We start from the raw sequence: 12,153 nt of genomic DNA, 5'->3' as shown, positions 1-12,153 counted from the left end.
GGATTTAGAGCTTGTTTGGTTTGGGCCTTTGTTTTAAAATTGTGGATTAGATCTTGGGTTTGTTTGGATGGACTAATATTTAAGGGGCTAATACTACTACTAATTTATTTATTTTTTTGGAATTGGGCTAAATTTATCCATACTGAAACAAAATTTTGGGCCCCCTGTATCCGCCCCTGCGTGTATCGGCCTCATAACACATGCACCATTCAAATTAGGAGTGCAATTTGAAAGCGAAATCTCAAAAACTTACCTTCTAAATTTCTACCAACACCACTGTGCCTCTGGACCTCTCAAACTTATTTCATTCATATTGTCAACTACTTAATATATGCTTAATCATTTAATACAGGACAACATGAGATAAGAGTTTGGTAGACCTAAAAGGTGGGAATTAATAGAAAATGGTATTGTTCATGCATGTCCATACAACACAGATGACCTTAATTTATTTTTTTTGGGAGTGGGGATTAGCTAGTATGTAAATGACATTCTTTCACTGTGTATCTAATTTTAACAGGACTATATACGAATTTTATAGTTGGGGACAGAGTTGGGAAAAGAGAAGCTCGAATGAAAAGAGAGAGAAAAAAAATATATATATATATATATATACATATAGTATGCCCAGTTCATTACTTTTTTTATATTCCATTTTCCTGTGTTAAACTTGTCGATTCTGAGGCAATCCTTCAAGATGTTACTCATGTAATTATGCCCCCAGCATGTGAAATGGGAAAGATTGAATGTGTTAAAAATAATTAATCATTTTTTCAAAAATTCCTAATGTCAATAAATAAAAGGGAAAAAATAGCATTGCATTATTTGTGCATGCCATGCTACAACTTATTTAAATAATTTTAATTTATGTAAATCATTTATGTAAGTTTACAAGTTGTTGCATAGTGGTATTTTTTATAATTCTCGGAGGAAATGCTGAGGGTTTGCGTCCTTGTATGAACAAATGATTGCGCGAATTTATTGTTTATTGTAACGTCTCAAAGAAGAATGACTCCTTATTTTCTTCACGATACATCTGAAGATGAAACTCAGCTAGAAATCGGAACGGCAAAGCAGCTTGTGCTCTGAGGCAAATTCCAGACTAATTGATATGAGCCTGCTTCAATTTAGGCCTCGTGATCCCATTTGACATGCAGCATGTTTCACTGCTATGTAAAACACAATCTACTAGAAAAAATGCACATTCCACCACAGGATGAACTGAGGCAAAAAAAAAAAAGAAGCAAAGCAAGCCCCAATACTAGTGCAATTACCACCATTAGTCCATAGTATTGCTTCAGTTTGCATGAATATATGTTGATGCATTCTAGTAATTCGAAGAAAAAAAAATAAAAATTATGAGTTTGATTCCACACATGTTAATCGACATTCCCAGGAACTACTGCACTATATGTTGCATTAGCTTAGACTATTGTTTCAAATTGCCCATTTATTTTTACTTCTCATAATTCAGTTCATTTTCTGCACAAACCATACCAAATAGGCAAAGATAAACAACCAGCAGAGTTACTCAAATTGTTTGAGAAAGAAAAAAAACAAAACAAAACAAAACAAAACAAAACTGAGAAAAGCAATAAAAGGTCTGATGAATTGACCTCTTTGAATGGATTACTTCAGCTCATCCAGATAATAAGTTGTCTCTAACTACTCAACAACTTCAGCATGAAGTTCTCCTGCGATCACCTATAAGGCTATAATGCTGACTAAGAAAAAAAGGGGTGATATCCAAAAGCAGTCTTAAATCAGTAACAGTTTAATTTACTAAAAAAGAAAAATCAGCAAAAGCTAGGGAAGGAAGACCAACAACACCTAAAAGAATGAAGACCAAGGCAATTCAAGGTGTTTAAAGAAACCACCCCACAGAATCAGACTAAAGATGTAATTAATCGAAATCCACAACACTTAGGATCCTCAGTTCTTCACTAAATCCTTCGCTCATTAGATAAACGAGTTTGAATGTAAAATGAGCCGACGCACTTCGAAAGTTTTCACATCTCTAGCTAACAACCAGCAGGGTTACCCCAATTGTTCGAAAGATAAAAAAAAAAAAAAAAAAAAAAAAAATGTAGTACTGAGAAAAGCATTAAAGAAGGATGTATCTTCTGAAAGACTGACATTAAAGAAGGATGTATCTTCTGAAAGACACTGACCTCTTTTAATTGAATTTAGATAAAAGATCATCTGTTTAGCTTATGCAATATTGAGCATGTCAATCTGCAGTTCCGCTTTTATTTTGTAATGTTTTGCACAATGATACATGAGGGGGTAAACTGGAAGCAACCAGCAAAATCCTCAGCGTGAACTTTATGACTTGAAAAAAGAAGACTATTAAGGCCAATGCTTAGCCCATGTTGGGTTGTCAATTAAATCTTCATTAGCAAGCAAATTTTCGAACCAAACAATCCAATAGCCTATTCTACTCACCAAACATAATCCATACAGCACATTCCACTCACCAAACATAATTCATACAGCACAACTCTTGCTCCACACGCACAATGCCAGCTATTTCTACTGAAATTCTGTGTACATCACAACTCATGCTCCATTTCTCAATAAATGCTCTTCTATGATTTTCCTATATCACCATAACACATGGCTAGAACCAATGGGATCCAACAACAAACCGTATGATGCTCATAACATTAAACATCAAATGAGTAAAAACTCCTTATCACAAAAGAGGGGAAAAAAAAATTAAGCATTTAAAAGAAAAATTGCTTATATTTATTTTATTTAAATCAAAACATGGTTATTCAGATCATATGTACAACCTATAATAATCTTTATCAGAAGAGAAAGGTCAGCATATGTACAAACCAATACTAAACAAGCCACCCCCATCTTCAATGAAAGGGTTGAAGAAATGGCTTCTAATGCAAAATATTGTCGAATACAAGCCAATGAAATCTAGAAATCAGATCTCAATCCTCATCTAACCAACTTCGTGAATTGCCACTAGTATTACAACAACAATGTCCTATACAAAACCCCAAATAATTTTTACCCCAAATAATTTTTATATGTACTTTATATATCTGCTTCCATATCCATAATTAACTCTTTCCTTGGCCACTGCTCTTCTCCCGGTGAAGCAAACAAGGCCACTGAGATGTTGGCCAGCTTCTTCCCACTCACTCGAGGACGATAACACCGCAGCTGCTTTGGAGCATTCGGAGCTTCAACCTCATCAGCCTCGCTTGAATCCTCCAAATCAATAGAATTTCGGAAAGCTAAACTCTTTGTAGGCGTACTATAAGCAAAATGCCATTTCTTTGCAATCAGAGTCTGTTATTTCACAAAAAACAAATCAGATTCAATTTAAGCTAAAAATCATATCAAAGTTCCGAACTGTTTTTTTCTTTTTCAAAACAATAACTTACCGCTTCTTTAATCAATTTTGACGCATAAATAAGTTGCTTCAAGTCATCATGAGTTACACCACACAATATCCTAATCTGCAAAATCAAAAACCCCAAATTTAACAATACTGATTCAATCAAAACTGAAAAGGAACAAATATGTATATACAGTTTGAGAATCGGTACTAACCAGAATGTCCTGAGGCAGAGCTTCAAGAAGAGATTTCTCATAATTCAGAACTGAAATCTCACTGCACTGCTTCTTCGTGGGTGTGGAGACCGTGGAATCAACCTCCAAATTGTTGGAAATAACAATCCTTTTCCTACTTAATGATCTTGTGTACTGTACAAACCCTAACCCCGATCCATTGGAACCACATCTCTTCCCCATAGCCATTATCTTTTCTAATTCCTCACAATCCTGATCCAAATATCCAAAACTCCCAGCAAAATCTGATTTTCATCAAAAGCAAACAACAATTTAGGATATTGTTACCCCTAATTCTAGAAAAATCAACAAAACCTAACACGAATCTATAAACAAATATATATATATATATATATATAAAGATATAAACAGGACAAACCTGATGTATACGAAACCCTAATTTGTAGTCGGCAGTAATGGTTGATTTGTATAACGGTTGTGCCGAAGAGGGAAATAAGAACTGTGTTCAATTAGAGTCTCGTTTATAAAAGTCAAGTTTTATAAATTAGACTTTCTGTTTAAAAATAAAATAAAATTTGAAAAAATAAAAATCTAGATGAACTTGCAACTTTCTATATTTTACTGGAAAGGACTGGAATTTTCTGAAATGGTAAATATCTTAGCTATGTTCCTGTATCTTTTATATACAATCCATAGACACGCGAAAACTAGCCGTTTGAGGAAAGTGCACGTGTCAGGATCTGGAGGGCGGAAAGAAACAACGTGGTTGCTTCCTCTGACGTGGCTGATTTGGTCGGTTTAAGTCGGCTGTGTCGGTAGCTTACTCAACACGTTCCGTGTTCTTAGACGGCTCTTTTATGTATTTAATATCGTAACCGAACACGTTGCGGTGAATCCCCATTCGAGTCATTGGGATCGTGACGCTTGTCAAGCACCTGCATGCAAAGTGGATCGGACGGTAGTGATATAGGGATGATGTACGGATGAGTTGTAGGTTGTTGTTTTTGAAGCCGAACTAGAAGGCTGGCGGCTGTTGCGGTGTTTACACGGTGTTTTTGGGGTCAACAGCAGTCAACATACTCGGCAATGAGGCCCCATTGAAATCAAAAACACGGTTTTGGAGGAATATTGAGCTGGATATTTATTTTTTATCATTTCCATTTATGTCATCTTGGCATAAATTTATGTCAAATAGTATTCCTTTCCTTTTGTCTCAAAATAACAAAGTGCCTATCTTTTTATTATTAATTATCTTAAAATAATTTTTTCAATTCAAAATTTAATGTATTATATTTTTAATTTTCTCTCTTATCCTTGAAGTTGTAAAAGCAATTAAAGTTTGACCCATTATAGAAAGATATATTTGAAAATTTATTCTATATTATTATAATATAAAAAAAAATATTAAAAATTACACCCTTAAAATATTAGATTCTAAAAAATTGACACTTTTCCGAGAATATTTTGATATGTTAATATCGGTTTGATAATTATATGTTTTGTGTTTTTGTTGTCATATAGTAAAAATCATTAACAAATTGCCATACAAAAATCATAAAAATCATATAGTAGTTATTCGGTTATACCATACAAAAAAAAAAAAAAAAACATATATATATATATATATATATATATATATATATATTCATCTATTTTTATTATTGTAGCATAACAAATATTGAAAGAATTTTTCTACAAAAAAATAAAAATAAAAAGTCATTGCGTAAATATCATAATTTTGCTTTGCTTTTCAAAAAAAAAAAAATTATATCATAATTTTTCATGCAGTCTTCCAATTTTTTTTTTTCCTTTTTTTTCTTTTTTGAAACATTCTGCAATTTACTTGAGTTACCAAACATTCTTTTGGAAATGCCAATTTTTTTTTTTTTTTCTTAGATATGTGTTTCAAAATTAATTCCATTGTATATATATTTACATGATAATGATATCTTTTGCTTGTTTCGGTGAGAAAAAAAATTTTGAATGTAAAGAAGAGAAGAATGGATGGATAAAACATCTTTATAAAAAATTGAATTTTTTTTTTTAATTTGGAAGAAGATAATAGAATAAGCTCATAATTTACTATATTGGTTAAGAAAATGAAATAAAAAGTTTTAATTATTTTTATCATTATATCCAATAATAGTTATAATTTTACAATTTATAGAAGAGTAATTAAAAACTTATACAATTTAAAATAATATTTAATTTAAAATTTCTATAATAATCCATTTCACTTTCTTCTTATCTTTAGTCTATTTTTAATTAAATTCAACTGCTATTTACATACCCAAATATATTTTAAACAGATACCGTTTTATATGTTCACACTCAAACTTGACTTTTTGAATCATCAATGGATTTAGTCAAGATAATGAATCCATAGATGAGTCCAAAGGTTCATTTACTTGGATAACAAGGCTCGTAAACTGTGACATTTTTTAAAGAACATTTTTTAAAGGCCTATATAAGAACCATACATTGCTCACTTTAAATGATGAACAAAACCTTTGGGTTTTTTTTTTTTAATTAACAAAACCCTTATCCTTCCTTAATTCAAAGTTTATAATTTTTTTCTTTTATTTGACCATTCTGAAAAGACTGTAGTTGGATAGAGACCCGAGTTTTCTTAATGATCTGAGTATTTTTTATTATTATTATTATTTATTTATTTTTTTTAATGTAAGAACAGGTGATTTTTATAATTTTTTTATGTAAGAACTGGTGATTTTTATAATCTGTCGTGATCATTTTTTCCCAAGAGTTTACTTCACATAAAATAAAAACACAAAATAGAAGTGGTTGCCATGCCCAATAAGTTATTAGTAATCTTTTTGGGGGGTAAGAGCGTAAGAGCATTTTGTTAACGAGTAACTAATTTTATTTTGAATATTGTTAATAAATTTGCCATGACACCTGCTCGCATGGCACCCTTTCTGAAAAATAGACACCCCTGTCCAAAATCTGTCTGTCGTGTTGCTGAAAAAGGACCAAGTGATCCCGAGCTACTTATCCTATAACTGGATTTGCTGAACGAGGAATGAGTCGCCACCCTTCACTCCTCTATGGACGTACCACTCATCAGTCGGATGGGTCCCTCCTTTTTTTTACTTCTCAAGGTTCCCTCCTGCAGACGGAACATCGGACATCTTACGCTTTTTATCTTGAGTCCCCACCCTGAATTTGAGGGGATATCGAGGACCAAAATCTGAACAGGGTCTCGCGGGGCCAAGAAGGTGGTACCTCGAGGGGACCTCATTCCCCATCTCCAAGCTCAGAAGTTTGAGGAAATGTGGACAGGTAGCTGGGATCCAAGGACTCGTCTTCTTCCTTTAAAGGCCAACACAAGGGGGAGAAGACATTGATACCCAAGGTCAAGCTCTAGGTAAGGCTAAAAAGGATGAATTAATTACAAAAGACAATTGATATGACCTGCATTAATTAAGAAGCGCCAATTCCCCCCTCGGAATGGGGGGCAAAGCGCCTTACTCTTTGAGGCAATTGAAATATATATATATATATATATATATATATATATATATATATTATGGAACTGGTAGATTGGCCTTTAGGTTTGGACCGATGTTATCAACAAGCAAAATTTATTTATTTATTTATTATCATAACAAGGAGATTAAGACCCATCTCCATTTGTATGGCAAAATGAGTTGAAAATTACATTTCGGAAAAAATAAAAATAAAATAAAAAAAATTGAGTTGAATATTCAAAGAATAAGGTCTACTCCCCAGCCCATCCATTTATCTTTAACTTATAGGTAAAAGTAGTCCATTTAGTTTTTAGAATTCCTCTAATTTGGATAAGGTAAATTATTGTTAGCTGAAAATTTTGTAATTTTTGTATATTTATTTTGTATCTGTAATTTTTCCAAATTTATTGTAAATAATTACTAGGTGTAAATGTGTGAATTTTCCTGTATATTAAAAATTAAAATTCAAAGAAAAATACATGTCAACCCCTTCTAATACAAGGCTCAGTATTGTCAATGGCATATCGATCTGTTAATTATTTATAGATTGCGCATATATGTTAATCCTATAGTTATAGATTCAAAATAATAATAATAATAATAATGAAAATGAAAGGCAAAGCAAATATGAAAAATTAATAAAAGTAAAGTTACAAACAGATGGGCCTTACAAGAAACAAACCTAGACAACAGCCCAAACAACAAAGAAACACCACCAAACTCCAATTCAAAAGGCAGAGGAACGTTGCTCTGAAAACGGAAATCCCAGAGCAAAACTCATCTACAATGGAGGGACATAGATCAGCTGCTGCTGCTGATGAACCTGAGAGGCAAATTCCACCCTGAGAAGAGACCATTCCCTCGGAAGAAACCCAAGCTGCAAGACTCAATTTGCATAGTCATCAGTATCATCAATACTTTGAATGCTTTGGATGAACACCACTTTGGTCCTTTTGATACTCATAGATATATATTCTAGTGACTAAAGAGGCTTTCCAAGAAAGAAAAAGAAAGTCATACACAGTGCGATCTTGTGAAAAATATTTTGCAGTATCATTCTTGGATAGTACTATAACCAAACTATGCAAAAACCTGGCCTTCTTCAGAAAAAACTTCATCATCTCCAATTCAAGCGATCCCAATTTGAAATCTACCAGTTTAATAAACCTCACACTTTCAAAAAATGGGGTGCACATCCCAAATTTTTTCTTTCCATGCAATTCCCAGTATAATCTCGGCTCGAAGGAAAATTCTCCAAACTGCAAAAATTATATATTAAAGATCATGATAAAGAACAATAAAATTATGAACAACAAACGAATTTCAAATAATGGAATCACCTACATCAATGAAAATTCTCTCCAAGTGTGGAGAATTCTTGAGCAACGAAGCAATGTCATAAGGATTAATATAGCTGGACTTTTCTATCCATAAATGAATCTCCCTCACGTTATACAAATACATTTGTGGTTGTTTAAGATTGCCATCCTCGTATCTTTGAGACACTCCCTGAATTTTTACATAAGATCAATAAATAACCATATATATAAGAGTACGAGATTAAATTTCAAAAGGCTTAAATTGAAAAGCAATAACAAAGTCTTATTTTTTTTTCTTATTCTAGAATATAAACGAACTTATTGAAATTAATATTTTGATACATATATATAAATAAGGATCCAATTAATTCTTTTTAAGAGTCGTGATACAGCGTCCGAAAGTCGGACGCATTAATGTGAGTGAAAGATGATGTCATCCCACACTTAAGTAAAACGGTCGAATTAGTCCGACTAACAGATTTTCAATTATTTTCCTTTTTTAAAACTAATTGTAAAGGGGGCGCCGTGCAAATTTAATACATAAGGCTCCCGCCATTGCGAGATCTGAAGTAAGTCAGAACCAAAGCGTGACATTCAAGTCACGATGAAAAACCTAACCGTTGCGCCAAGACTCCCTTCGTATACGATACATGGATGAATGATTAGAAAAGGAAACATAAAGGAAGGAACAAAGAAAATTACCTCAAGAAATGTACTACTAACTGTTAGAACAGCAACAGTACTGAAACCGATTAGGAGGTCACTGATTTGAAAAACCATTGGAAAACCTCTTGCATCAAAATTGATGGTCACATCGTTCAACTTTGGCATTGGGCTATAGAAGTTGATGTTGTGAACAACCCCCTTGTAATGAAACGCGCGAAGAGTTGGAGCATCAATGTTGATCATTGAAATATCATAGCAGTTCCTCACTGTCAACACTTTAAACCTTCTCAAGTTTACACCAAAAACATTAAGATCAAAAATTTTAGAGCACTGAACCAAATTTAAGAACTCGAGAAGCAAACAGTTAGACAAGAGTGTCTTGATGAGTATTGGGTCGGCATCAACCTGCTCAAGAACAATAGTTTTCAACAAGCACAGACCTTTCAACTTTGGAGGCAAATCAATCACGCAATAAGCTAACTTCAAAACTCTTATAGATTCAACATCTAAGAGATCATAAGAGAGTTTCAAAGGGTCTCTTGCTTCTGTGAAGTCTAGATCAAGCTCTTCAACATCTTTAGAGGTCACCATTTTGATCCAATACTCCACTAGAGTCCCCACATTGGCTGGATCAAAATATAACCGAAACCTTTGGATTTTGGAACCAGTATGAGAATTTAGAACATGATTAACTATTGTCATGAATTCTGCTCTAGACCGGAGTCTAGCAAAATCAAAATCGAAACAAAGATTCCGGCTGAGACGCCATGAATTCTTGAATCTCGTTGAGAGAGGAGAAAGCGTCACCGCCTTTTTGATGGGCAAGAAAGAGAAGATGTTTTCAACAACATCATGATCAAGATTGAGGTAAAGATGATCAGTACTGGTAGTACCACTGCCATTGTCATCAAATCTCTTGATTCTCTTATGTGGTACTACCACTGTCTGATTCTTCATCTTCAACCTTTGAGAGGCCATCAATCAATCATGCATGAACTTTGCAGGATCATATAAGAAAATTTGAATGGAGAAAACTAACATGGGAAAAAAGAAAATTTTATGATTCCTATCATGTAATGAGTAGAGAAAATATAGGCCAGAGTGTTTTTAGGGTTTTAATGCAGGGAAGGAATTTTCCTTTCATGCTAGATTATAGATATATGTTGTATATATATTAACTTATATTTAATCATGTATATACCACTACTACTGGTGATAAATTTTAGCTTAAGACTGATTTACTTTTAATTCGTACATGGTATGTAGTCAGGCTGTGGTCCAACAAGCAGAAACGGCAGCGTATTGCTTCATATACTAGCAAAACGACCTCGTGCTTTTCATCGATTGGTAATTATTGTTTTGAGTTGTGGACCGGGAAATCCGAATAAAAGTTCGTTGTGTAGCATCTGATGACCTGGATATTGATGATTATTATAATAATATTCCCCTCTTCACTAGATTTATATATATTATATAATTGTGTATTAATTACACGGGTTCTTTTCCATCAATATATACTTAAATTAAATGGGATTATGTTATCCTTCACCTAATAATTAATACACAATTTGTGTTTTTTTTTTTTTTTTTTGTCACCGTCAATAAAGTGTTTCTGTATCAGGTGCAAGAAGGATAAGTCAACATCTTTTCAATAAGTTTTCTATTTATTTAAAATCCAGACTTTTTTAATAATAAAATTAAATGGAATGTGTTTCTAGAATGTCACAGGGAGACAAGATTTTGCTTGCCCTTTTCTTTGTTTGCCTTTTACGATTATGAGAAAAATGAAACAAGAACGACAAATGCTAGGGTGGATGATGGTAGAAATTAGAAGTGATAAAATTAATAATAAATGTGTAAACGAAACAAGATAATGCTATTTTGGATGATGAAAATAACTAGTAGGAAGGATGTGCGTTATGATAATATACGAGAGGAATGGAGAAAAAATCATGATTTAAGTTGCATAAAACAGGAGCGAAAGCAAAAATATTATAATTGCAATCACGCAGAGTGAATTGGGAGCGTTGTGAGGGAAGACATATTTATAATATAGATTGAGAAAGAGTCGCTTCATTTCTATCGGTCTCAAAAGAAGAAGAAAAAAATAATTAAAAAAATAATAATAAATGAACTTAATAATGAGCGTGTGTATGATAGGAGTAATTAAAAAAGATAAAATTAATAATTAAAGTATGATGAGAATACAACACAATTCTTCTAAACGAGTGTTGCTCTCATCTTCCGAGCGCACTTCCATTCTCACGTTTCGTTCTTGCTCTCGCTCTCACTCCACTTTCTGTGACCTAAATTTTGTTGCTTTCTCGTTCTAACTTTGTGTGACGTAAGGTATGACCAACTTAAACCCAAATCAGTTAGTAGAAGAATAGTTATTTGCCTAAGAGGTAAGTGACTAAAAAGAATAGACTAAACTTATTATATAAGATCAAGAATGATCTAAAAAAAATTTAAAAGATATATGATAGATAACAAAAAATATATATATATTCATGTGGTCCACCCATTTATATGGAATAAGAACAAGAGTGATAATACTTTTAACAATTATGAACATTCCATTTTCTTGAGTTTGAGCCATAGATTTGCCAAGTTAATTTTTCCTTTGACGTGAAAAGAAAAAAATAATAATATGAAGTTTTTTAAAATTTATAATGACACTAACTTGTTTTCTTAGAATGCTATAGGTCCTACTGCTTGCCTCACAAAGTTATTCATAAATGATTTTACATTTTTCAACAATGGTGTCATTTTTCCAATTTTTACTTCGTCATTTTGTCCATAAACCGGGCCATCATCTTTTCTCTCTAGGACCGTACGATTACGTCTCATCAATGTGAAGTATAACAAATCTATTCACATATTTAACACACAAGTAGTTTATAGAAGTTTTTGGTTAACCAAAGTTGGTTTACAAGACCATAAATTCATTTTTAATTGAAGCATACAACTAAATTGAAAATTATGGGGATCCATTTTCCCCTTTTAAAACCCCTTCTTTAAGACTGCTTTAAAGAGCTCTTCCATTATCCGATTGGATAAAATTGAACAATTAAAATTAGAGTAATGATAGATAATTCAACCTTCAACAAATTCGATTAAAATTTTAT

The 12,153-nt window shown here is 32.7% G+C and overlaps 2 protein-coding genes across 2 annotated transcripts; both read right to left on the bottom strand.

Moving 5' to 3' along the window:
* Positions 1 to 2,725: 2,725 nt before the first annotated feature.
* On the bottom strand, positions 2,726 to 4,207 carry LOC132266591 (F-box protein SKIP27-like). The gene is made up of 4 exons (XM_059767512.1): positions 3,971 to 4,207; positions 3,574 to 3,836; positions 3,405 to 3,479; positions 2,726 to 3,309 (listed from the first exon to the last, which is right to left on the bottom strand). The coding sequence occupies exons 2-4, from the start codon at positions 3,778 to 3,780 to the stop codon at positions 3,052 to 3,054; spliced, it is 540 nt and encodes a 179-aa protein (XP_059623495.1). The 5' UTR covers positions 3,781 to 3,836; positions 3,971 to 4,207; the 3' UTR covers positions 2,726 to 3,051.
* A 2,452-nt stretch (positions 4,208 to 6,659) lies between these two features.
* Positions 6,660 to 10,003, bottom strand: LOC132281664 (putative FBD-associated F-box protein At1g61330). Its single transcript, XM_059783345.1, has 5 exons — positions 9,062 to 10,003; positions 8,385 to 8,549; positions 8,133 to 8,299; positions 7,864 to 7,917; positions 6,660 to 6,882 (listed from the first exon to the last, which is right to left on the bottom strand). The coding sequence occupies exons 1-5, from the start codon at positions 10,001 to 10,003 to the stop codon at positions 6,660 to 6,662; spliced, it is 1,551 nt and encodes a 516-aa protein (XP_059639328.1).
* Between the last annotated feature and the right edge of the window lie 2,150 nt (positions 10,004 to 12,153).

The sequence above is a fragment of the Cornus florida genome, unplaced genomic scaffold, assembly GCF_030987335.1.
Source record: "Cornus florida cultivar Cherokee Brave unplaced genomic scaffold, ASM3098733v1 CherokeeBrave_3.0.0_Hap2_Chr01, whole genome shotgun sequence".
Classification (NCBI taxonomy): Eukaryota; Viridiplantae; Streptophyta; class Magnoliopsida; order Cornales; family Cornaceae; genus Cornus; species Cornus florida.
This window is presented reverse-complemented; position numbering and strand designations above follow the sequence as displayed.

Excerpts from the sequence above, each read along its gene's own strand:
- LOC132266591 (XM_059767512.1), bottom strand. The coding sequence starts at position 3,780 with ATGGCTATGGGGAAGAGATGTGGTTCCAATGGATCGGGGTTAGGGTTT. Across the intron at positions 3,480-3,573 it reads CTCTGCCTCAGGACATTCTG|ATTAGGATATTGTGTGGTGT; the intron begins GTTAGTACCGAT and ends TTGATTTTGCAG. Across the intron at positions 3,310-3,404 it reads CAAAATTGATTAAAGAAGCG|ACTCTGATTGCAAAGAAATG; the intron begins GTAAGTTATTGT and ends GTGAAATAACAG.
- LOC132281664 (XM_059783345.1), bottom strand. The coding sequence starts at position 10,003 with ATGGCCTCTCAAAGGTTGAAGATGAAGAATCAGACAGTGGTAGTACCA. Across the intron at positions 8,300-8,384 it reads TGGAGAGAATTTTCATTGAT|TTTGGAGAATTTTCCTTCGA; the intron begins GTAGGTGATTCC and ends TAATTTTTGCAG. Across the intron at positions 6,883-7,863 it reads GGGTGGAATTTGCCTCTCAG|GAAGAAGACGAGTCCTTGGA; the intron begins GTTCATCAGCAG and ends TGGCCTTTAAAG.